The 25,643-nt window shown below is 44.3% G+C and overlaps 1 protein-coding gene across 1 annotated transcript in view; it reads right to left on the bottom strand.

Moving 5' to 3' along the window:
* LOC122800336 (E3 ubiquitin-protein ligase CHFR-like) overlaps positions 1-25,643 on the bottom strand; it is a 135,464-nt gene that overhangs the window by 59,565 nt on the left and 50,256 nt on the right. The window contains exon 2 of the mRNA XM_044069785.1: positions 22,991-23,090. Within this exon, the coding sequence (XP_043925720.1) occupies positions 22,991-23,090 (100 nt within the window). The remainder of the gene's footprint in view (positions 1-22,990; positions 23,091-25,643) is intronic.

The following is a 25,643-nucleotide window of genomic DNA, read 5'->3' as shown; positions in this document are numbered from 1 at the left end:
GTGCATCTTTCTTAAGGAAAACAAGCAGCATAAGCAGGTAAAAATTTAAAGTCTTTGAAAGTCAATGTTTTCTCACAAAAACATGGTAAAAAAGCACTTGAAAACACGTTACCATATCAAAAAGTAAAACACAGATTCTCCACAGCAAAAAAAAAAAAAAAAAGGTTTTCAAATACTGTAAACAACTTGATCAAAAAAGTGTTCTCCTGTTTAAATGTGCAGTTAAATATCAAGACAGTCCATTAAAACCCAAACTCAAAGCTTAAAAATAACTCCCCTTAGCAGGAAAGTACCTTAAAACTATTTTATGGGACAGGTTCCCCCAAAGGTAACTTATCTGCCCAGTAAAGGAACAGCACAATCAGACAGTCAATCCTCGAAAGCCCACAGACAAGTGCTCTCTAGAACATCAGGAAAGCTCTGGTCTGGCACACAGACCTGTCTTTTTAGTCAGTTCAGCTTGAGCTAACTGTTTAGGCCCTTGGAAGGTGAACTGAAGCTCTGGAAGCTGGCCAACTGTTGTATCCTATGCAGGACTATAAGAATAGAACTGACATAAATATAGTTTTGCCAGAATAAATCCTACATAAATATAGTATTCTCTTTGTACAGGCCTAGAAATGCAGCCATATTAATTCAGGCCTATTTTCATTTTATAATTCACATTTTACATACAGATGGGTACAAGGCTTGGGAACAAAGGTTAAAGAGGCATGCAGAACTTGTAGGAAACTTACAGGGCTTTAGTATTATGAGAAATGCTTTCTGGACAGACAACTTCAGTTTGGAAAAGACTTGAGTACAGCAGGTTAGTTTGAATAAGCAGAGATTGAGTACAGAAATCAGGTCACATGTTCAGCAGTTCGGATATTCAGAAACTGCAGAAAACAGTGCAGTTTGTCTTAACAGAGGTATAATCATTCTTCAGAGCTACACAAGTCACTGCTATTTGGTTCAGTACATCGGCACTGTTATTTGAGACAGTTAAGTCTTGTTCAGATGTTGAATTACTACATAATAAATCACCTTTATCTAACTCCCAGTGACTGAAGACTTTTATTTTGAAAGGTACAAGAAGATTCAACACAAAGGAGAAACAGAGATATTTGGCACTTACAGGTAATTTAAAGATAAAGATATCTATGTCAGTTCGTAAAGGATATAACCCATATAGGTAAACACTACTGCACCAGTGATTGATATGATGAACATCATGCTCTATTACAGTCTGGAGCACTGGAGGAAACCACTCTGTTTGACTGGGAAGGTGAGGGAAGATTTCCCTGAATGGATAGAAAAGTCCTCTCCTTTCAAGGGAACCCCACCACCACCACCACCACCACCACCACCTTTCCAATAAAAAAAAAAAAAAAGAGTTGTTTCCTCCTGCCTGCAACATATTCTGGAGCACTGGATGGAATAGCTCTGTTTGACCGGGAAGGTGAAGGGGGATTCCCTTGAAAGGAGGGAGCTTTTCTATCCACTGCCAGCTATAACCCTCCAGAATAACCTTCAGAACAGATTTGTCTTTCAATATGTTGCCAAAAGGGAGCATTTAGAGTCAATTTCTTTGAAAGGAAAGAGATGGTGGGGCAAGACAGGGGAGGGAGGCATCTGGCACAGTCATTCTGAGGGGGACACCTGATATTTTTTTGGAAAATCTGCTTTCTTTTTAGGATTTTCATTAGAATCCTCCAGTCATCTCTTCTTCGGTGTTTGCCTATTAGCAGGAGGCACTGTTTTGTTTAGTCTTTTAAAGGGAGTAGAGGGTTTGAAGGGAAAGAACTTGGGGACCTGAAAAATTCTTAAAAGCACTGTTTGAACATCTACATAGCAGAGGGCCCAAATAAAACGTCCCCATCTAGACAGTAGTTCAGGATTTCTGATTAAGTCATCTGAAAAGTCTTGGTTACTTACCTAGACAATTCTTCAAGACTGTGGCTGAAGCAGACACCCTAAATACAGTGTCAGCACAATCACACTTTTTTAATGCACATTTTGAAATATGAGATAGGTTACCCACAATCTGATTCAAGTAAGACCCCCCTTTAGGAGACTGGGAATCAGAAAATTCTTTCAAACTTTTGCCACATTTTAGCATAAATTTCCACATTTTGCCCTGGTAATTCTGAAGGCTGTGCGTCTCTCATCCAGTCTGTCCAAACGTTTAACACTTTATCTCCAGGAACTGGGTCGGGCTGGTAAGTTACCTGCTTACATTAGGCAGTAGGAGAGAGAGAGAGACAGAGTGAGTGCAGCTGCTAAAATGAAAAAACAGAAATTTGTTAGTCTGACAGACTTTATACAATTTAGCTGCCTTTTAGGTACAGATAGAAGAGAGTCAGGAGCATTGCAGACAGCATTAAAAAACTATCCTCCAAGGCTGCTACAAGAGGAGGAACAGGTGCAGAATGTGGGGTCTCTTGTTCTAATAAACCATATTATCTGCCCTGTGCAGGGGGAACATCAACCTGCTCCCAAGCAAACACATCCTTAAGTCTAGAGTGTGTGCCAGAAAAGGAGAAAGTCTCCATTGTGTTCAAATTCAGGCTCATTGTCTAAAGAATCACAGTCCTGGGCTAAGGACCCCTCGGGTAACAAAACCCTGCCTCTGCTAACATCAGAGCCCTTTGAATAACACCTTTTACCTTTTTGAGTGGAAGAATAAGGAATAGGATGAGGCTCTTGACACCCAGGATTGAAAGTCTGCAACAAACCCTAGCTAAAGTGATATCATCTGAGGTCACAGAAACCATCTCCTTGTTGTTACAATGATTTTTTTTTTTCTCTAGGGACATCCCTGGAAGAAGACCAAGAAAAAGGCATATCCTGAGCAAGAGGTCTATTTCTCCAGCCATCCCATGAAGACCATCCCGCAGTATGTCCAGCACCTAAAATAGATAATTCTCCCATGCCCACATCAGATGTTTGAAATGAAGAGGATGTGTCTGACCCTTGGTCCATACTGGTTGGCAAGGCTACACACCAGGGGGAATCGAGGAAGCCAGTAAGTGGTCTGAGGAACCAGCAACAGCCACTGCAGTCACCTATCATCAGCTAAGACATTGAATGAGTCCATGCAAAACGAACTATTAAATAAATACATATATACATACATAAAATATGCCACTGAAAAAACAAGGCTTTAGTAGAATGGGACTTCGTACCGCCCAGAACTGATTTACCATGATGAGTACAACAAAAGACAACACTGAGGACAGCTATCTTGAAACAGTCTGTTTTGACAGGAGTTGTCCTTTTCTTTGTCACATCGTAGATAAATAGCTGATCGGCTTTTCTAAGGAACTTAACTTCCACTAACATAGTACCTTAGCTGCCTACCCACATCCAGAGTATGTTAAATATCTTTTCCCTGGTTCTTAAGCTCTGGATAGAGGACCGGGAGATTGATGGCTTGATTCAAAGCAAAATTCTGAAACAACTCTGGCAATGAATGGACTGTGCAGTGGTGCAGGGTTTGCATTGTCGTCTCACAGCAAGAGGTTCTCCTGGTTGATTCTCGGCTGGGGTGCCTTCTGTGCGGAGTCTGCATGTCCTCCCTGCATCCATGTGGGTTTCCTCTGGGTGCTCCGGTTTCCTCTCACGTTACAAAGACATGCATCTGAAGCATTTCTCCCCGGGCCTCTACAGAAAACTGGCTTCATTCCAAGTCAGACTTTCCTGGTAAACAAAATGTAAAATAAATAAATAAAATGAATGAATGAAGGCTTTGTTCTTAATGATAGTCTATCCCTATGAAAAAAACAGATGGGGCTCACCCACCATCAGAGCCTGTGACTCGCATACTCTTCTTGCATATGTCAGAGAAATGAGAATAAGAAGTTATGTACTCATCATAACGTTCCATCTGAGTAGGTATCTTCATTTGTCTGCAACCTTTGGGATACGGATCCCAGCCGGCAACTTCTACCACAGCATAGATCCGAGCTCCTAGCTCCTCCCTTTACCCATAATCCCCTGCCAACCCTGACTGACTTCAGATCAAGTTTGCCCGATATAACCATTGTTGCTGTGCCCCGGAAGGGGCTTATCTAAGATAGATCCTAAACAGAATCCTATAGGTCAGGGGGAAGGAAGGGGGGATCGTTGCAGACAAATGAAGATACCTACTCAGATGGAACGTTATGGTGAGTACATAACTTCTTAATCTGAAGTAGGAACTTCATTTGTCAGCAACCTTTGGGACAGAGTCCCCAGCTACCTGAATCCTGGGTGGCCTTTATGGAAGAATATTCCAGAGCACTGCAGAGCCAAAGGACGCCCTACACCTCTGGAGACAACATCCAGTTTGTAATGGCTGATAAAGGTATGAGATGAGGCCCAAGTGGCTGCGGAACAAATATCATCCAAGGGAACCCTAGATTTAAAAGCCGCCGAAGTAGTGACGGCCCTAGTAGAATGAGCTCGGACTCCCTGAGGTGCAGGCCTTCCCGAACTCTGATATGCCAAGAGGATACAACTAGCTATCCACCGTGACAGGGTAACTTTAGAAATTGACTAGCCTAAATTTGTTTTGGCAAAGGAGACAAACAACTGGTCAGATTGCCTATGACCAGCAGTTCGATGAATATAAAAGCATAATTGTCTGTGCACATCCAAGGAACGCAGTTTGTACTCTCCTTTGTTCTGGTAATTGGGAAAGAACACGGGAAGATTAATAGATTGATCAATATTAGCTTCCGAAGATACCTTAGGCACAAAGGACGGATTGATCCTGAGGTAAACTCTATCCTGATGGAAGGCTAAATACGGTGGTTTAACACAGAGCCTGAAGCTCAGAGACCCTTTTAGCTGAAGTAATGGCCACCAAGAAGGCCATCTTCCAAGAGAGGTATTCAAGATCAACCATAGCTGCCGGCTCGAAAGGGGGGCTTGTCAAGGCCTGTAGAACCAAAGATAAATCCCATGGGGGTACTACCTCCCTGACCGGAGGTCTGAGAAGGAAGGTACCCTTGAGGAAAGCTTTACAAAGCTTGGAAGTAATTACAGGGCCCAATTCATGCCCTACATGATAATGCGAAATCGCTGCTAGTTGTACCTTGACTGTAGAGCAGCTAGCCCCTTGATGAAAAAGGGTAGTTAGAAAATCCAAAAAAGAGGCGCCGTGAAAGGATCTAAGTGATGGTGCTCTGCCCAAATGGAGAAACGTTTCCACTTACTCCGATAGACCCTTCTGGTGGAAGGTTTATGTGCTGCTACTAGGATGGCTTTGACTGGTGAGGAGATTCCGGGAGTCCTTATCAGGAGTGGAAGTGGAGCAACCAAGCAGTCAGCTTGAGGTTGACCAGGTTGGGGGTTGGAAGACCCAGAGGGTGAGTAATGAGATCCGGGAGGGGATCCAGAATCCAGGGTGGATGGATCCAATGAGACCACAGGTACGGGAACCACGTTTGACGAGGCCAGAATGGGGCAATGAGGATCATTTTGCTCCCCAGCCGACTGGCTTTCTGTAAGAGTTTTAGCATCATGGGCAATGGAGGGTAAGCGTAAAGGAGACCGGGAGGTCAAGCATGCACTAGAGAGTCTCTCGGGGACTCCCCCTGAGGAGGGATTAGAGCGAAGTAACTGTTGCATTTGGTATTTGAAGGAGAGGCAAAAAGATCGCAACAGGGTTGCCCCCATTGGGCAAATATTTGCTTTGCTACTAGAGGATTGAGAGACCATTCGTATGGGGTCAGAATCGAACGACTGAGCCTGTCTGCTAGGATGTTGGACCATCCCGGAATGTGCATTGCAATGAGAAAGCGGTTGGTGGATATCGCCCATTCCCACACTCTCATGGCCTCGCGACAAAGAGGATAAGACCTGGTTCCCCCGTTTGTTGATATACCAGACAACTGACATGTTGTCCGTTTGTACCGCAATCGTCCCAATCGGAAGAAGGCTGTGAAGTGCCTGCAACGTCAAAAGCACCGCCCTCATCTCTAGGACAATGATATGCAAGGAGGTCTCTGTGTCGTTCCACATGCCTTGGACCGTTCTGCCTGAATAGTGCCTCCCCACACCCCAGGCGAGAGGCGTCCGTGGTCACTGTGGCGACGGGGGAAGGCATCGAGAATGGTCGTCCCATGTGAAGACTCTGGGACTGGAGCCACCACACGAGCGACCCTCTGCAAGCCCTGCTTAGGGGAATAGGATGGGACAGGGGGTTGCGAGACAGGGACCATTGTACCTGGAGGGTCCACTGCAGGACCCTCATATTTAGATGGGCTAGGGGCAGCAGAGGAATTGCTGCCACCATGGACCCTAGAGCCCTCAGGATCAATTCCGCCGGTGGAGCAGGAAGTTGGAGAATGGCCTGAACATGCAACCTCAGGTTCTGAAGCCGATCGGGAGTCAGGAAGGCAAGCATTAGTCTGGAATCCAATCTCGCCCCTATGAAATCTATTACCTGTGTAGGAGCCAGAGAGGATTTGGCCATGTTGACAGTCAACCCTAGGCATGGAGCAAGATTGAGGAAATAATCCCTGCCTGAACAGAGCAGATGCCTTGTTGGGGCGATGAGGAGCCAGTCGTCCAGGTAAGGAAAGACCTGAATTCCCTGAAGCCTCAGGTGGGCCGCTATAACCGCCAAGACTTTGGTGAACACCCTGGGGGCTGAGGTGAGACCGAAGGGGAGGGCCCTGAACTGAAAGTGACTGTCTCCCAGCCGGAAGCGGAGGAACTTCCTGGAACGTCTGTCCACAAGAATGTGGTAGTACGCATCCTTGAGGTCTATCGAGCACATCCAGTCGTTCTCCCGTAACAGGGGGAGAATAGATTGTAGCGTGACCATCCGGAACTTTTCTTTGGGTACTGCCAGGTTCAAGAGAGAGAGGTCGAGGATGGACCTCAAGTCCCCCGTCTTTTTTGGCACCAGAAAGAACCTGGAGTAAAACCCTGATCCGAACTGATCTGGGGGGACGGGTTGGATGGCTCTTTTTTGTAAAAGCTGCTGAATTTCTGTAGCAGCCACCTCCCTCTGACTGGGTGGTACGTCGGGGAGGCTTCTGAATTTGGGGGTTACAATAAAGGGAATTTGGTAGCCTCTGGATATGATGCGAAGCACCCAGCGATCTGTTGTTATGGACTCCCACATTGCTAGGTGCCTCGAAAGACGCCCCCCGACTGCCTCCAGAGTGGAGCAGCCGGGCAACCCCTCAGGGGTTCTGCGTGGGCCTCTCAGAGAAGGGTTCTCTGGACCCAAAATTTCTGGGACCCCCTCTGCCTCTTGGGTGGCGTCCTGCCTGTCCTCCTCTGCCACGAGAGGACTGGTTGTCCGGAGCAGACTGGGACTGATGCGATTTCCGGAACCACATCTTCTTCTGACCCTTGGTTCTTAGAAAAGGACCTCTGGGGAGCAGAGAAGCGGACTCCGACGGCAGACAACGTTTTCCCATCTTTCTCGCTCTGGACTAAAGTGTCGCGAATGGTTTTGCCAAACAGTGTAGAACCATCAAAGGGGGCATTCGCGAATGACGCCTTAAAGGGTTCCGAGAAGTCACAATGTCGGAGCCAGGCTTGGCGCCTCATTACCAGGCCGGCTCCGCCAGCTCTAGCAGCTCCTTCCATGGCGTGAGACAAGAGCCGCATACAGGTGTTGGAAACTGAACGTAGAGTGGACATTCGGGAGGAGTACAGCTGCTTGTCCCCTTCCGACATGGACTCTGGGGGGGAGGCAGCGTATTCTTTTATTAGATCTCGCTGCATCCGGATGACGTGTGCCATATAGTTCAGCGCCCTCATGGAGAAGGTTGCTGAACTAAAGACCGCTTCCCAATACGGTCCATCGCTCGAGACTCCTTGCTCGGTGGGTGGACCGCGGAGCTCTCCTGAGCCAACTCCCTCTTAGTGGCCGCCGCCACCAACATGGCATCCACGGGGGGACCTCTGCTCCTGTGGGTTCTTTCTGCAGGGGGACTCAGGATCCTATCCGGGCGCTTGGGGACTGGCTCCTGACTCTACAGTGTCCGTCTCCTTCCAAGCCCTGGTGGAAATAAGGTCCACCAGGGGGTCGGGGGGAGGGGACACCCAAGAGGTAGATGGCCCTGCTTTGAACGCCTCTAGGAATATGGACTCATCGGAGGAAGCCTTGGGGGCAGACCACCCTCCCCTAATCCTGAGCATTTCCATGATGTCTCCAAAGGAGACATCCTCGGGGGGTGACCTTGGGGAGCCTTCCCCTTCATCTAAGTCCGTATCTTCCGTAAGGGACTCGGGGGAGTCCACGTGTCTCCTCTTACACTTAGCTTTGTGAGGGACCTCCTCGGGGGGGCTGTCCGAGGAAGACTCACCAGCAATGTCACGTTCCAAAGGAACACCCAGAGGCGCTGAAGCAGGCTGCCCCGAAGGCCGGGTGATGGGAGCCTGAACCAGCTGAGAGGGAGTGCAAGGGGGAGCCGAAGCCAGTACCGGAGGCCAGGATGCACTCAACAGTGCCCTCTCCACCAACGCGAAAGCCGAGGGGGAGCCACTCTCGATAGGATCCAAGAGTCAACTCCCACTCAGATCCGAAGCGGGGACCGGATCCGGGGCAGAGACCCTCGGATCCGAAAGACCCGTGTGCTCCGACCGGGACGGAGCCGAAGTCGCACCGAATCCCTCAGATCCGAAGCTCAGCCCACAGCTCCGAGAGGTCGGATCCGACAAGCTCGAGGGACCAGTCGGAGCCGAAGTAACCAGTACTATCGGCTCCGACCCACCCCCGGATCCAATGCGGCTCGGCTCCGAATGCTCCGAACCCGGAAAGCGGGTCGGAGAAGGAGCGATTGGAGCAAAAAATGGGGTCGAGCTCCCCCCCAGAGGGGGGGGGAGGCAAGAGCACTCCCATCTGCAGCTGGGCCTGGATGAACCTCCTCATCATCCGGTCCATGTTTGCATCTGACATGCTAAAGGTGGACCTCGAAGAGGCCGAGGCAGACCTAGAGTGTCGCCTCGATGACCTCGACGGGGACCGGGTCCCCTCCTCCCCAGGTCCCGGTGAGAAACAAGGGGACCAGAGCCGAGGAGGAGGAGGCGATCCAGAAGCTCTGGATGGAGAAGCCCATTTGGCGGGCGGGGCCGAGGAGGAGTCCACGGCCCGCCACTTATGGTGCTTCTCCTTCCGTTTGGCTTTCCCGGCCTCCCTCTCCTCCGGAGCCGAAGTGGGAGGTTGAGTCCCGACCGGAGGGAGGGAGACAGGGGTGGCTACCACCGAGGGCTGGGTAGCGGCCACAGAAGCACCGGAGGCCGGAGCCGAATCCGGGGGCAAAAGGCCCGCCAGAATCAGCTTTGACCTCCAGTCCTTAAGTGCCCTGGGGTTGAACGCTGCGCAAATCGCGCATCCCGAGGAGAGGTGTTCAACCCCAAGGCACCTAACGCACCGGGTGTGGCCATCCGCCGGTGAAAGCTTATGGCCACACTCGGTGCACTTTGAAAAGATGGCTTTAGGGGCCTCCAACATAGTAATACAGAAAACACACTCACTAGGCCCCTACACACACCACAAACACACACTACGACTGGCGAGGGCAGGGAGGACAAATAAACACAAAATAAGTTAAATATAGGATACCTAAACACTCACTCTCACTCACACAAGAAAAGGGAAGAAAAAATAGAAAGTTTTTTTCTCACAAAACTTATCCAAATAGCAGGAGCTTGAAATCCAGCTTGTAGCTTGAAGCGTGGCAAACTAGATCTGAGGTCAGTCAGGGTTGGCAGGGGATTATGGGTAAAGGGAGGAGCTAGGAGCTCGGATCTATGCTGTGGTAGAAGTTGCCGGCTTGGATCAGAGATCGGATCCATATCCCAAAGGTTGCTGTCAAATGAAGTTCCTACTTCAGATGAACAGTTTTCCATGAAATAAACCTCAAATATATCTGATATGTGGGTTCAAATGGAAACATACTTAACTTTTCCTGTACAAAGTTAAGATCCTAAGAAGAAGCGACCTATTGAAGAGGTGGTTTCTAGTGTAAAACCCCCTTCAGAAAACTGTTTTACCAAAAAACAGGGAAGAGAGAGGAGAATCCATGGGAAGGCATGCTGAAATAGGTGCAAGACACAACCTGACAGAGGAATAGAAGAGTATAGAGGATAGTAACTTACAGAAACATTTAAGAATGTACAGTTGTCTAAAATATTACCATAACGGTAGATGTCCTTGCCTTCACCACTGCAGTATTCCTTACTAATGGGACTCCCTGCTGTGAAGCCCTCCGTCCAGACAGTTTACAAAAGATTTCTATTGCTTTAAGGTACACAGAATGTCACTTGCTTAACTCCTTGCGTAAGGTAGGGCATAAAGGTGACATTCAGGCGTACCATCCTCAAAACAGATTGCCTCAGTAGGAACACCAGTCCAAGGAAAACCAAGGAGAAAATGCACAGCCAGGAAGGGAAAAAGACCAGGGGGATGGAGGGAGGGAGTGAATACTGAAGCGGTGAAGGCAAGGACATCTACCATTATGGAAAGATTTTTCACAACTGTACTATGTCTTGCATTCACCACTGCAGTATTCCTTACTAATGGGAGAGTGCAAAAGCTCAACAAGAAACCTGGGAGGAGGAAGCAGCAGAGCCCTCCAAGAAGCCATGAAGAATGGCATTAGCAAAACCAGCTCTAGCTCTGGAGATACCATTCAACTGGTAATGTTTGGTAAAGGTATGCACAGAAGTCCAGGTAGCAGCTTCAAGAATAGAATTAGCATCCAAGCCCCTGAAAAAAAAAACACCAGAAGAAGCCACAGCTCTAGTGGAATGAGCCCTAACAGAAGAAGGAAGGCTCTCGCCATGAAAAGTGTAACAAAAGGAAATAGCCTTTGAAATCAAAGTAGAAATAGTTTGCTTGGAAACAGCCAAACCTAAAGACCTAGGATGAAAGGAAATGAATAACATAGTCAGACTTTCTGATAGTTTTAGTTTTATTCAAATAAAATCTGAGCTGTCTATGCACATCTAAACTATGTAGCACCCTCTCGCTGTCAGATTGCGGAGAGGGGAAAAAAGGTAGGCAAATTAATAGACTGAAGTGACAACTCATTAACCACCTTGGGCATAAAAGAAGGAATAGTACGCAAGGACACCCTGTCCTCATGAAATACCAAAAAAGGTGGAAAGGTGGACAAGTCATAAGGGCTTGCAACTCGGACATCCGTCTAGCAGAAGTAAGGGCTAACAAAAGAACTGTCTTCCAAGAACAATGTTGCAAGGAAGCAGAAACAGCAGGCTGAAAGGGAGCCCAGAGTCAATTTTTCTAGAACAAAATTAAGATCCCAGTGAGGAGGAACAGGTTTCCTGGGAGGTCTAATATTAAGGACACCTTTAAGAAACTGCTTAGCCTCAAATCTAGAAGCTAATGGGGGAGTTAAAGGCAGACAAGCAGAAAGAGCTGATAAGTGGGGCTTAATAGAATAGGCCAAACCAGCATTGAGTAACTCACACAAATAAGAGAGAACCAAAGGAACATCCGCAGAAAGTGGGTCCAGGTCACGAGAAAGACACCAAATAGAAAACCTCTTCCATTTAGACAAGTAGGATTTCCTAGTAGTAGGTTTCCTGGCCTCCTGCAGGACCTGCAGCATGTCCTCAGAAAAAAGGGAAAATGAGGAATCAAAACTCTATCACCCACAATGTCAGTTGAAGCATGGACAGGTGGGGATGGATAAGAGATCCCTTGCCTTGTGTGAGGAGATCCACCCTGTGAGGTAACTTGTGATGACTGCCCCTGGCGAGATGCAGAATTAGGGGGAACCAGTGCTGTTGTGGCCACAAGGGAGTCACCAACAAGATTTTGGGAGCATCCTATTGAATCTTGAACAGGACTTCTGGAATGAGAGGAAGGGGAAGGAATGCATAAAGAAACATCCCCTTCCAAGAAAATGAGAGGGCATCCACCTTCCAGACCAGAGGACCTGGGACTCTGGCACAAAACAGAGGAAGTTGTGTGTTCAAAGGGGAGGCAAAGAGATCTACTTGAGGAATACCCCACTGGTGAACAATGTCTAGAAACACATCCCTGTGAAGCATCCATTCATGGAATTGAGTGAAGGACCTGCTCAGATGGTCTGCCACAACATTCCAATCTGAAGGAATGTAAACTGCCTGAAGAGTCGCACAATACTGGATAGCCAGATCCCATACCAGAAGTTCCATCCGGCAAGGACAGTAGGATCTCATACCCACCTGTTTGTTGATATACCACATGACTGTGGTATTGTCCGTGAATACCTTGAGAAGCCCTGCAGAGAAGAGAGGATGAAAGATCTGAAGAGCCAGCAGAAGAGCCCTCATCTCTTTGATGTTGATGTGCTCCTTCCGCTGATGAGGCGACCACAATCCCTGAACCTTCAGGGAGCCAAATGTTGCTCCCCATCCCACATCTGAAGCATCTGTGAACAGAGCCGGAGAGGAAAGTGGAGGCCAAAATAGGAGTCTTGGATTCAGAGACAACTGCTGAATCCACCACAGAAGTTTGACCTTGAGATATGGGAGAAAAGGAACAGAAAGTCACACCGACTTCAGAAACCACTGGAATCTCCTCATGTGGAGCCTGGCCAGAGGAAGCATTGGAATAGTGGAAGCCATGAACCCCAGAGCCCTCAGAAACTCCCTGGCTGAAATGGAGGTCAGGGGAAGAAGAGCTTGAAAGAAAGAAATAAGAGTTAATGCCTTTGGAGGAGGCAGGGATGCCAGCATTGGCACCATTTTGAAACCTGCAACCCAGAAAGACATGATCTTGAGGAGGAGTCAAGGAAGACTTTTTGAAATTTATTGTGAACCACAGGCTCTGAAGCAGAGAAATGGTATAATGAAGATTTTGCAAAAGGACCTCTGGAGAAGATGCCTGAATCAGCTGGTCATCCAAATAAGGAAAGATCTGGATCCCTTGAAGCCTGCAAAAGGCAATCACAGGAGCCAGGCATTTGGTGAACACCCTTGGGGCAGTAGAAAGGCCAAAGGGCAAAGCACAGAAATGAAAATGCCAGGAAGCAACAGAGAAATGCAAAAGTCTCCTGAAAAGATGATGGATCGGAATATGGAGCTAAGCATCCTTGAGGTCCAAAGACACCAGGAAGGCCTGAGGGAGCAAGAGAGGAAAAAGGGACTGAAAGGAAACATCCAAAAGGAAGCCACCTTCAGAAAGGTGTTCAGGTGGGAGAGGTCTAGAATAGGCTTCCAGGTATCTTCTTTTCTGGGCACTAGAAACATTCTGGAATAAAACCCTTTCCCCTTTTGGGACACAGGCACTTCTTGAACAGTACCCTGAAGCAACAGGTCCCGAAGAACCTCTGGGAAAAAAGGAAGCTGTTTCTGAGGAGGCTGAGGAATGTCCATAAAAGGAGGGTGGGAAATCCAGATCATGAAGTACCCTTGACGAATGACTGACAAAACCAAAGAATCCTGGGTGATCTGGAGCCAAACAGGAAGAGAAAGAGAAAGGCGAAGAGACAGAGGAATGTGGTTGGGAATGGGGGGGGGATAGTCAGACAGCACCTGGTTTGTCAGGAAAGGAAGGCTTAAGAATCCCGGCAGTCTGAGTGGCTTTAGCAGGAAGAGTCAGTTTACCACCCTTTTTACCTTTGAGGGCAAGACTGCCTTACGAACAAAGGCCAGCTTAGAAGGGTAGTTACGCTGAAAGTTAGCATAGGAGAAACAAAGACATGCTTAAGCTCCTGTAAAGCCTTCCCCTTGTCCTGAAGAGTATTATCCAGAGGAGCATTCAGCAACTTAGTCTTAATATCATCAGGCAAAGGTTGAAGCCGAAGTCAGGAAGATCTCATCAGAACCGAGCCAGATGCAGCAGTCCTGGAAGAGGCATCTGCAGCATCATAACTACACTTGATAGAATGCCGAACAGCCTGAGAGGAAGGCCCAAGCAAGAAAAGAGCCGAAGATTTACCCACAGAGTCTGGAAGATTAGAAATAATCTGAGAGGCCTGAGAAAGAAGAGCCAAGACACACCTAGAAATATGGGTCTGATAATTAATAGTCCTAAAAGCCAGGGTAGAGGAAGTATAAACCTTCTTCCTCAGCCTATCCATAGTCCTACTGTTCCTATCAGAAGGCAGCCACTTGGACGAAGGAAGCAACTGAGATGGCTTATCAGAGGCTACCGACACCACAGAGGGGTCAGCAGCAGGACATTTAAACAAAAAGGAACAATCCTCAAGTACCCTGTAAAAACTATCAGACTTCCTGGGAGCAAGGGGCAAAGAATCCAGCGCTTTAGAGGCAGTGAAAAAACATCCAATAAAGCAGGCAAGACAGGAGGAATGGCCGCAGGTTTAGGAGATTCCATCTGCAGTAACTCAGTATTTCTTATGGATATCTGAAACCTGGGCACAATTCCATCATCCTAGAGATCGTATCCTCAAAGGAAATTTCCTCAGCAGGATTATCAAGTGCATGAGATTCCTCCTTGCCAGACACGTAATCTAAAGGAGAAGGAATCTGGGCGGAATAAGCAAGGGAGTCATCATCAGAATCCACCTCAGAAGAGTGGAAGTCTCCGAAGCTTTTAGGGGAAGAGGTGGACCAAGGAGGAGCAGTAACTGAAACTTCTTGAGAAGGCCGCAATGACCGTAAAGTAAAGGCCTGCCACTCACTTTGTGGATCCCTAGGAGCAGAAGAAACATGGTTAGTTTTCCGTTTCTTCTTCAAATGTACATCCGCCCTGGAAACCTGAGAAAGCCCAGACTCATTACGGCATTCCCAACTGCAGTAGGACCCTTCTCGAAAGAGAAACTGCAGAACCCATTAGACGCCTCAGAAACAGTCAACCATGGTTCCCTCAAAGCCCAAAACGGACGCCTACAAAGCCTCAGACGTGTTGCCTGCCAAATCCTCACCGTCCTCCAGCCCAGACACAGTAGAAGAATCTGACAAAACAACCGGTTGAGCCTCCGGGTGCATAATAACCTCTTGAGAAACAATGGCAGAGGCTGGACAGCAGAAGATTCCGGCCTTACCTTATACACCTTCTTCCCAGATGGCTGACCCTTGGGACCAGGAAGTTCCATCCACAGTACCCGTAGCAAGAAGCTCAAGTCGCTGGCTCTCAAGGTACAAGGAAAGGGAAGAAAGCCTACTATGAAGAGTTTTGGGGATAAACACCTGACAAATTGAACAAGACGCATAATCGTGAGCAGCACCAAGGCAAAAAAGACACTTAAAATGATGGTCTTTATGGGGAATCAGTCTCCCACACTGGCACTTACCCTTCCTGGATGACTAACTCCAAACAGTACTAAACAAAACAGGAAAAAGTAACCAAAAACCCAACTGGGTACTTATCTGCAACTGTGAGGGCTCCAGCAACAGGAGCAAGCACAGAAAAGCCAACAAACAGAAAAACGGATGTATGCAGTAGACTGGTTGTTAAAACAGTGTTCAGACTGGTGTAAAAAAAGTTCTGAGGATGGTACGCCTGAACGTCACCTTTATGCCCTACCTTACGCAAGGAGTAAGCAGATGACGTTCTGCGTACCTTAAAAGCAATGGAAATCTTTTGTAAACTGGCCAGACGGAGGGCTTCACGGAAGGGAATCCCATTAGTAAGAAATACTGCAGTTGTGAATGTAAGGACATCTAGTGGTATATAATCTCTGACAGTGCCCTGCTTACTGGCTATGCAAGGATCAGGAAAATATGTTCCCACTTGCCAATATAAGACTTCCTAGCAAGTTTTTTTTTTTCGTCTCCTTTCGTGCCTGCTGCATATCCTCATGAAAGACGCACCTAAAGGTTATCAGAACTGAATCATCTAGGCAGTTAGTTGAAGTTGTTTGAGATTCGGGTATATCAAACACCTCTTGTCTTGTGCAAGTAGGTCTAGCCTGTGAGGAAGCTTGTGATAAATGCCCTTGGCCAGCTCCAGAAGAAGGAAGGGAGAACCAATGCTGCCTGGGCAAAAAGAGTCACTGCAATGGGTTTTGTAGAGTACTTCTGAATCTTCGGAATTACCATGAATATCAGTGGAAATGGTGGAATGGCGTAAAAGAACAATCCAGACCACAAGAATGAAAATGCATCAGTTTTCTTGGCTTGCTTACAAGGAGGCCTGGAGCAGAATTTGTTCAGATGTCAATTTTGAAAGGAGGCAAACAGATCTGAGGTATTCTACACAACCAGATCAAATCCTGGAATACCCCCCTCGTTGAATTTCCATTCGTGTGGGTCTGTCCTAGTCCTGCTCAACTCCTTTGCCACTATATTTTGCTCTAAGGATATGTAAGATACTTGGAGAGTTACGGAATGTTGTAGAACTACCTCCTAAGCCATCACAGCCAGTCTGCACTAAGGGTAAGATGTTGTGCTTATGACCCCCCTCTCAGAAGCACTAGCCTTTGCTGCTTGTTCTATGACTTCACAGGTGAGAAAGTGCTTAAAAACCCAAGGAAAAAAACTACTTAGTCTGGAGGATGGGGTAGAACTTCCCTGAAAGGAGGTATTTGTATCAAGTGCTAACTGTAACTCTCCTAAACCACCTCTATCACCTAAGAGTCTGAAATAATTGGTTGCCAAAAGGGAATGTAAAGAGTCAGTTTCTGGGACAGACTATGACAGATAAGTGCAGAAGGGGTGGTGATGGGGAAAACGATGCTAGCATAGACATTCTGACTGTCCCTTTTTTGGAAAAAATCCTAGTTTCTTGCTATTTCCCTCCTGCCATCTCTTTTTTGTTCCCCATTTGGCTCGAGTAGGCAGAGATTTGTTTGTTCTGCTTTTTAAAAGGAAAAGATTTAAGAAATTTATAAACTGGCGCACGAAAAATCTTTGAGACCCCCTGGATTCATTTCCTTTTTTCATCAAATTGTTTGAGGACCTGAGTAACAGGTGGGTCAAATAAAACCTCTTTCTCTAAAGCTGAATTTAAAATTTCAGACTTTACCTCATCAGCAAACTTCTGGTTATGAACCCAGGCATATCTTCCCAACATGCAGCAGTGGTCCAATACACAGTATATGCACAATCGTACACATTCTTCACTGCATGTTTAGGTACCTGAATCAGATTAGAAACAATGCGATTCACCTAGAAACTACCTTCATAAAGAAGTGTAGCAGATAATTCTCTTGAACTGTCAGTACAAAACAGAATAAACTTCTGCATGTATGCCTGACAGTTAAGAATTCTGTATAAAAAAGTGGAAGAACAAAAAACTGTTACCGTATATGTCTAATACATTTTCCTTTTTTGTCCAGAGGGGAAGGACTGGTAGAAGCTAGTCGTCTATTCCTGATGGGGGAAGATATACAGACAGCTGCTGGATGTGACCTATGGTGTGACAGAACAAAGATCTGCAAGTTTGAGAAACTTTATAGTGTCTATTCACCTTTTCAGAAACTGAAGGAATTATTTCACCCAGCATTAAATACATCCTCCACAGCCGGCAAGAGGCAGTACAGGTGTAGAATGAGATATACATCTATTTGTAACATAGCTCCTCAATTCAGGAGGAACATCCACTTGTTCCTACAAAAACACCATCTCTCTTGAATACTGTCTGAGAGGAGGACAATTCCTCCAATGAATCAGAGAATCGGATTTGTGAATCTACAGGAAAAGCACTGTCTCTGTATACCTCACAATCCTCTCTCAAAATTTCCTCAGGAATTTCTTTACTGACATTACCCTTAGGTGAGGGATTTCTGAGCACCTGGATTAACTGCCTATAATAAACTTTTCTTACTTTCGGCAGGCAATTATCTTTTCTAACAGATAACATGTCTTTCTTTTGTTTTCTCTTTGCAGGTAAAACTTTGGTTGAGGACTGATATACAAAGGTCTCTTTCGCAAGCTACCTGAGAAGCATATCTCTTGGAATGTTTTTGAGACCCAAAGAAGATGGTTCTTCCATGTTCAGCTTGGAAAATGGAACATCCAATGAGGACATGGCTGAAAGGACTACACCAGAGCATTCTAAAGAGGCAACAGAGTGGTCTAAAAAACAAAAAATGGCCACCACAGATTCACCCACTATCAGTTGAAGTGTTATATGAGCCAATGGTATCGGCAATGCCTCTCTAGCAAGTTGTTTTTTCTCTCCAAGTACAGTAAGAGATGAAACAGCTGGAGCGGGGTACGTACCCATGCTGTAACCAAGGAGGTCTCAAGGCCTGTAAGTATTGCTGGAATGAGTCGGTCAGAAGGTACATTGTCAAAAAGTACACAGTCTCCTAGCAAAGTTACATTTCCTGTCAGAAACCTTCAAGAATAAAAGCACACTGACAGAAAAAATGGCAAGTACATTGTCACAAAGTGTACACAATCACCAACATACCCAGTAATGACTCCTGCCTGTTCAAGAACACTTCCTACACTAAACTTTCTCAAAAAAAAAAAATATAATAACATTTACACACGCAATACATATTCATAGAAAAATAGCTCCAAATTAGTTCAGCAAATAGCAGCCCCCTGACAGGAAACTTCTGGAATTAAAAGGGTTAAGACTGCTTAAAGCCCAAAATAGAAAAAAATATTATATACATACATACGTACAAATATTACATTTTATATATATATATATATATATATATATATATATATATATATATATATATCTATATATACATACACATACATACATACACACACACACACGACACACCCATTATAATTTTTTTTGTAAAGGGCAACACATTTGTGCATAATGGTTCCCTCCAGAGAGGATGTATTTGCCAGAGCAAAGCTACAAGCCAACTGCTTTTCCTGTAAAGCATCTGAATGGTTTCCTCTTGAGATGCAAGGAAGTACTGAAGAAAGCTTCACTCAGACTACTGATTTCCCTCCACAGAGATGTCCAAACAGCAGTCAGAGTGAAGGTCTGGGAGAGAGCAAGAGCATTTTGAAACATGGCCAGTCTTGTCCTGGGAAGGACACAACACACACATCCTAAACATTTTCTGCACCAAACAAGAAAATGGTCACTCCTCTCACCCATAGAGGTCATAATGTGGAAAAGGAAGGGGGAAGAAGTGAAGTTAACTAGCGAGTGCTGGCGCTACAGACTTTTTACACCACATATGAATAGTGACATTTCATACTTTAGTTCTCCTTCTAGAATCCCAGGAGATGATACCCTCTTCAGAGTGCAACGCTTGGCCCCTACAAAGGCTTCAGTGATTCAATTTTAAATGAGCACTATTCTGAGTGATTCTGCAAGGTTCATAGGTAGGTACTAGGCTATTGGCCCTAGGGCCTATATAAGCTTAGCCAAACGGTACACCCTGGCTTTTGCCACCCAAGAAAATTATTTTCCTGTGCCCCTGTCAAGCAGAGCCACAAAAGTGATCCCCAGGGTGAATTTCCTATCTCCCATCCTACCTACAAACAGATGTGATCTAGCAGACATTATTTTAGAAGTGAAATTGCTTATGGGAAAACAATCTTCCTACACTATTTCATAAAACTAACCCTCCCAACATTCAAATAAATATAACCCTCCACTACATCATGCTTTTACATTGCATAAAAAATGTGTGACAAAGACATTACAACTTTTTTTTACATAAATTACTTCAGTTTTAGCCTTATAGCTGAAGAAAAAGTGCCTCCCTGTCATTTAACACAGGATAGAAACATCAGATTTATGAAACCCAGTTTTAAGTTATGAACACTATGGACTACTTTAGCCTTATGTTTACCTTACTTAATAACTACAATCAACACTGCAGTGTGTTTAAAAATTAAATAATGCTTATTCCAGAATGGATAACTTGTGATTTACTCATACAGCGCAGTACAAACCAGTACTTAGATTTCTTAAAGGTCAAACATCCTGTGATTCTAAACGTCAACAAGGATGTTGTTAACTCCCACTACACCCTACTGTATCAGCAAGGGGATCCAAAATGCATCCCTTAGTACATTGGTAAAAGAGTTAAACCTGTTTATACTAAATTTTCACACCTACTCAAGGACTAGGGTCCTTTTGGGTAGCATTATAGGCGACTTATATACTTTGAATTGTCTGTTAGTCACTACTGATATGGCTGAATTATTTTCTTGTATTTTCAGCCATGAGGATGGACTTTGTTCGTTTCAAGAAGAGCTCATCGAATGTGATTTTCTCACTGATTCAGCCATTAATATTCTTATTGCCTTCATGGAACGTATTTAAAAATATCACCCTCAAAAAATATAAAATTAATGAACAGGTTACTGGAGCTGCAATGGGGGTCGCTGTGTCCCATTTATGATAATTTAATCATATGGAACTGGGAACAACATTTTATATTGGGCGGTGCAATGGTGCAGCTGTTAGTGTTGTCACCTCACAGCAAGGGGTTCTCAGGTTTAATTCTCGGTTTGGTTGCTTTCTTTGCAGAGTCTGCATGTCCTCCCTACATTTATGTGGGTTTCCTCCAGGTGCTCCGGTTTAGTGTCTCTCCCTAGACCTCCTCTGAAAATGTGTTCTGTTCCAGTTAGACTTTCCTGGTATGTTGTTTGTCTTTTCGGCTTTTCCCGGTTAGAGGTTGCCACAGCGGAACTCCGGTCCGCTAATGATTGGCAGTAGATTTTTTATGGTGCGAAGTTGCCAGCCCGACACCCAACCTTCAGCAAAAGCACTCCCATTCACGCATGTCTTTTGGAGGCCACTCGACCATGGGGAGGACATGCAGACTCCACACAGAAGGCACTCCAGTCGTGAGTCAAACAGGAGAACCTCTTGCTGTGAGACAACAACACTACCGCTGTACCACCGCGGCTTGTTAGCCAGAATGTCCTGGTATATAAATGTTAAATACATAAAAATAAAATAAATAAATATTAAATTCACCTTTTGTTCAAAGTTTTATGGCATATTTTAGAAATTTGGATGATGTCTTTAGTATGTGGCAAGATACCCTTCTTAAACTTTATTGAATATATTCAGCATACAACATCCTTTTTTTAAATTTACTTATAAAATATTCTACAGTGGGTATAACCGATCTTGAAATTTTTCTTATTAAAAGATAATATATGGGCTGTTTTATTTTCAACATTTATCAGAAGCCAACATTCTCGAATGCCTATTCACGTTTCCACCCATATGAACAGAAACATAGTTTTGTTAAGGGACAAATGGTGCAGTTAGCTAGGATTTTGTTACATGACATGTTTCTAGCCGAATTAAAACTCCTTGTTTCATGTTTCAGGAAAGAGGTTATCTAGATCATTGTTGTACGAGGTTACAGCTGAAATTTTAGATGGCAAAAATACAAATTCATCCTAATTTTGGGTAAATGGTTTTAGCTGAATTAAAACTCCTTGTTTCATGTTTCAGGAAAGAGGTTATCTAGATCATTGTTGTACGAGGTCACAGCTGAAATTTTAGATGGCAAAAATACAAATTCATCCTAATTTTGGGTAAATGGTTGGACCACACTGGTATTAGTTAGGACAGATGCAGGCAATTTTTCAAAAAAATGTTCTAAAATTTGACATGGACACAAACAGGATTCCGTTAATTACTACTAAGAAATGCAAACTTTCTGACCTTTTTACAGAGGTGAAGAACATTTTAGACAATGTCCCCCGTTTCACCTGTAAAAGACATGTAAACATAAAAGAGAAACTCGAGGTTGATACAACTTCGGGATTAGATACCCTGAGACACAACAGAGGCACTTCCAAGTGTCAAACTAAAAATATTTATGAAGGGGACAACTTGACCCTTAATATATGTAAAATTTGTTTTTCACATTTAAACATTACTCTAACTGGGAATCCAAGAGTCTTGTGTACTAAACATTTTCTACTTTTGCCGTACTACACAGGAAAAATGGAAAGATCTCGAAGGAGAAGAATATACATGTATAACTACGATGTGTCAAAGCAGAATGATACAAATTTATAAGCACAGACACACATGTAAACAATACAAAATGTATTTTTAGTACTTGAACATGTTTCCAGAGGCCTTTAGGAAAACAAGATAGAGTACGGTGAGCTGATCTGGCAGAGTAGACTAAATTCTAGTGAACCACCTAATTTATGATGTCTTTATGGCAAGCACATTGGATTAATACAATATTTTATCAATGTATTTTAGATATCTTTATATTCTCATAATTTTATACATTTTCACAATACTCTTACTGCACAGAAGTATCTAAAATCCTGTGTTTTAAACTGCACATATCACTTTTGACAGTTGTTACTCAATTTCTGATAAAATCTGTATCATGCTGGACAGAAGAGCTTAGCTTTGTGATCTATAATAAAATTTCACTGTTTGGATCTACTTTGAGAGCTTTGGATTCCTGATACTTTGTGGCACCCACACTTTCTGTTTTGGTTCAGTGCTTATTTTGAAGCGTCACCCACTGACGTTTACCCCCCCCCCCCAAAATGACCTTCCAGGTTCCCAGATCACTGACCAGTTTTGACTTGTCAACATCGTTTAGCAGATGTCTGCCATTTTGACATTGGGCCAGACGTAACAAGGATATTTTTATTCAGTTGTTCCCCAACCCAATATCAATTAAATTGTACATCTCTCTTCAAACATTGACCCCGTACACTTAAGTATGAATCATTTTATCTACATTCACAAAATGGCTATTTTAGACAAGTATTCCTGTATCTAAGCAAGCTACTGTCCAGGATGTAAACATTAGGTCATACAGTTCCAGATGTACCGGATTCTTTCTACACAATATGAATACTAAAGAAAATGGCTTGAATCCCTCAGCTTTGTAAGATGAGTCAGTCAAAACTTTATTTCTTGGTGCCCAAATTACTCTTTCCAGTAATGACTGGTGTCTTAACATTTTCTTAGTCAAAATACTTCTATACAAGGTAATAGTATTCTGGGTCCGTATTAATCACGCCTCTTAATCCAGACCCTGAAAAATCAATCTTACACAAGAAAACTGCTGATTTGCTTTGTTTTCTGCTGCAAAGAATGAGAAGTGCTGTTTTACATATAACACGCATTTCAACAGAAAACATGGTTAAACAAACTTTCCTATAAAACACATTTACAATCAATATATCAACAAAATAGAGAATATACCTGGTGTCCTCCAACCACACCTGTCCTGAAGTCTGGTCTGCTATAATCTTACAGTGATTTCCAGACACCAGTTTATTACTGGGCAACGAAAGGTCACAACCTGCAAAAGGAAAACAAAGATGGTTCATCACTGTACAAGTTTAAATATTAAAATATTCCCTCTTTTTCCTGTGCTTCTTTATCTCCATACATATTCTAAGATTAACTTTACACGTGCTATATACATGGAATACATGTACTTACCAAGATTAAATATTTTGGAAGAGGGGGTCTATTCTCCATAACATCAGGGCTAAAGGCAGCAGACATTAAAACTGTGCAGCATGCAAAACCTTCTCAGGCTGCAAAGCACCCTCCCGAATCACAACACTGTACTGCAGTGCCAAGCCTCTACAGATCTTTTTGAAACACAGAATAAAAGGAGAAAGAAAAGAATTGAAACCAGCTACACAGGAAGGGGAAAGTGGATGGTACCTGCTCTTCCAGAGCTATCACCATGGTAAGTACATAGCTTTTACCATCTTGTAAGAAGAGGTCGATCCTCTGCAGCAAATATGGCATAGTCGCCAGCAAATCCTCCTGGGTATCCTTCCCCAGAGAAGCATCATTTTTTTTTTAAACACCTTTATCAAATTATCACTTAAGATACAGGCACACATACATTTATAAAAAAAAAAAAAAAAAAACATATTAACATTTTTTATACTCGTACATTATACGTCTTCTTGTTAATGATTCACTCCAACATTACATAAAACCTCACTCCTCTTCCTGAACATTACTCTGCAAGTACTGTTCCCACACATTTCATTTATTTTTATATAACTGGATCCTTTCCTTCTCCAAGACTGCACCTGTAGTTCTTTTATTTCCTTTACAATATTCCATATTTCAATCATATGTGATTTATATTACCATTTTCTAGTAAATTGCTTTTTTTTTGGCAGCCAATAACACTAAACTTATCAAAGTTTTACTATGTCTAACTTCAATATTTGAAGACAATTATTTTTTTGTGTTATTATTAAATTAATGTTTGTTGGGGGGTTGTTTGTTGTGTTTGAGGGCTGTCAAAAAAACAAAAAGTTATGCAGGATGTGACATAGGTGCAAATGAATATTACACAAAACAACTGTATAAAAGACCAACCTGCCGAACGGTATATGCATGTAACATCAAAGTTGGAACTAGACATTTAAACAAAAAAGCAGTTATGCATAAAATGTGGTAATTACAACTATAGAAGAAAATGATGATTTCTGTAATGTCTTTCAATCTGAATGGTCTTACAGATAACTATAAGATCATATGAGGTTACTAGGCTATTAGCCCGGAGGCCCTTATAAGACTAGCCAAGAGTTTAGCCCATGTTTAGACAAGTCAGCACCAGATGCCCCTGTCCAGTAGGGGCATGGATGTATTCTCGGTTTCCCAGCCAGTTATCCAGGTTGCGCTTAAAAAGGAGTAGAGAGGTACTCTGCTTGACGTGGAGAGGGAGTCTATTCCACAGATGGGGGAGTCTCTGGGACACAAATCTGTCCTGCCAACAAGTCCTATTGATGTCCCAGACCAGGTTGGAGGCCACACGTGCAAGTTACTCGAGTGGAGCCTGATTTGCAGATAAGCAGCAGTCCCATCATGGCGGGGTCCGGGATTGCCTTGTATGGCAGACAGAGGTCACCTCTGAGGAGTCTGTATGAAACTGAGAGATAGGGCGTTTAGGCTGTGTATGGTAGATGTTTGAGGCCCTGGATTCTCCTGGTGAGGAACCTCTGTGGTCTCTCCAGCTGCTGCATGTGCTTTGCGCGGTACATGTCAAAAGGGGCATTGCACTCAATAATGGGCCTTTTACGTGAAGAATACAGGGATGTTATGACCTCCTTGTCCTTGAACGAGATACGCTTACTATGAGGTGGGCCATGTAGAAGGCTTCCTGTACAACGGATGCAACATGGCTGTCAAACGTCAGGTTGCATTCAACCTGGGTGCCCAAGTCCCTCATGACTGTTTGCGTGCTTTGGACCTTGTTATTAATGTAACAATTTGTGGGGAAGTCACTCTCCCCAAAGGGGATGATGATACATGTTTTGGTATTCAGTTTGAGGCCATGTTTCTGTCACCAGTCATTTGTTTGGGTGAGACCAGCTTGGAGGATGCCCACATCACAAGGGGAATCTATGACAGCACCCATCTTGCAGTTATTTGCAAACTTGGTCAGCCATAGCCCACTGATTTTGGCTTGCACCTCAGAAAAGTATATCCTAAATAACATAGGTCACAAGACCGAACCCTGTGGTACACTCTACTGCTTGAGGTGGCTTCTCCTACTTTGACAAGGTGGGCTCCATCAATCAGCCAGTTTACTTCCCATCTGGTAACAAACTGTCTCAACTAGGCATCAATCTGTATATGTATTATGCCCGAGCAGGGAATATTGTTGAAGGCTTTTGCCAGGTCAAGGTAGGCGGTTTGCACAGTCTTCCCCTTGTCAAAGTCGACCAAATTTAACTGACACGACTTCCCCCTGATGAAGGCAAACCGTGTGGGACTGAGTGTTTGGAGGTTGCCAGTGTCCTTGTTAATGAATTCCAAGATAATCCATTCCATGGCCTTGCAGATCAGGCTAGTTAGGCTGATGGGTCTATAATTTCCC

This window comes from Protopterus annectens, chromosome 4.part0 (genome assembly GCF_019279795.1).
Source record: "Protopterus annectens isolate FY-2018-M chromosome 4.part0, PAN1.0, whole genome shotgun sequence".
Classification (NCBI taxonomy): Eukaryota; Metazoa; Chordata; order Ceratodontiformes; family Protopteridae; genus Protopterus; species Protopterus annectens.
This window is presented reverse-complemented; position numbering and strand designations above follow the sequence as displayed.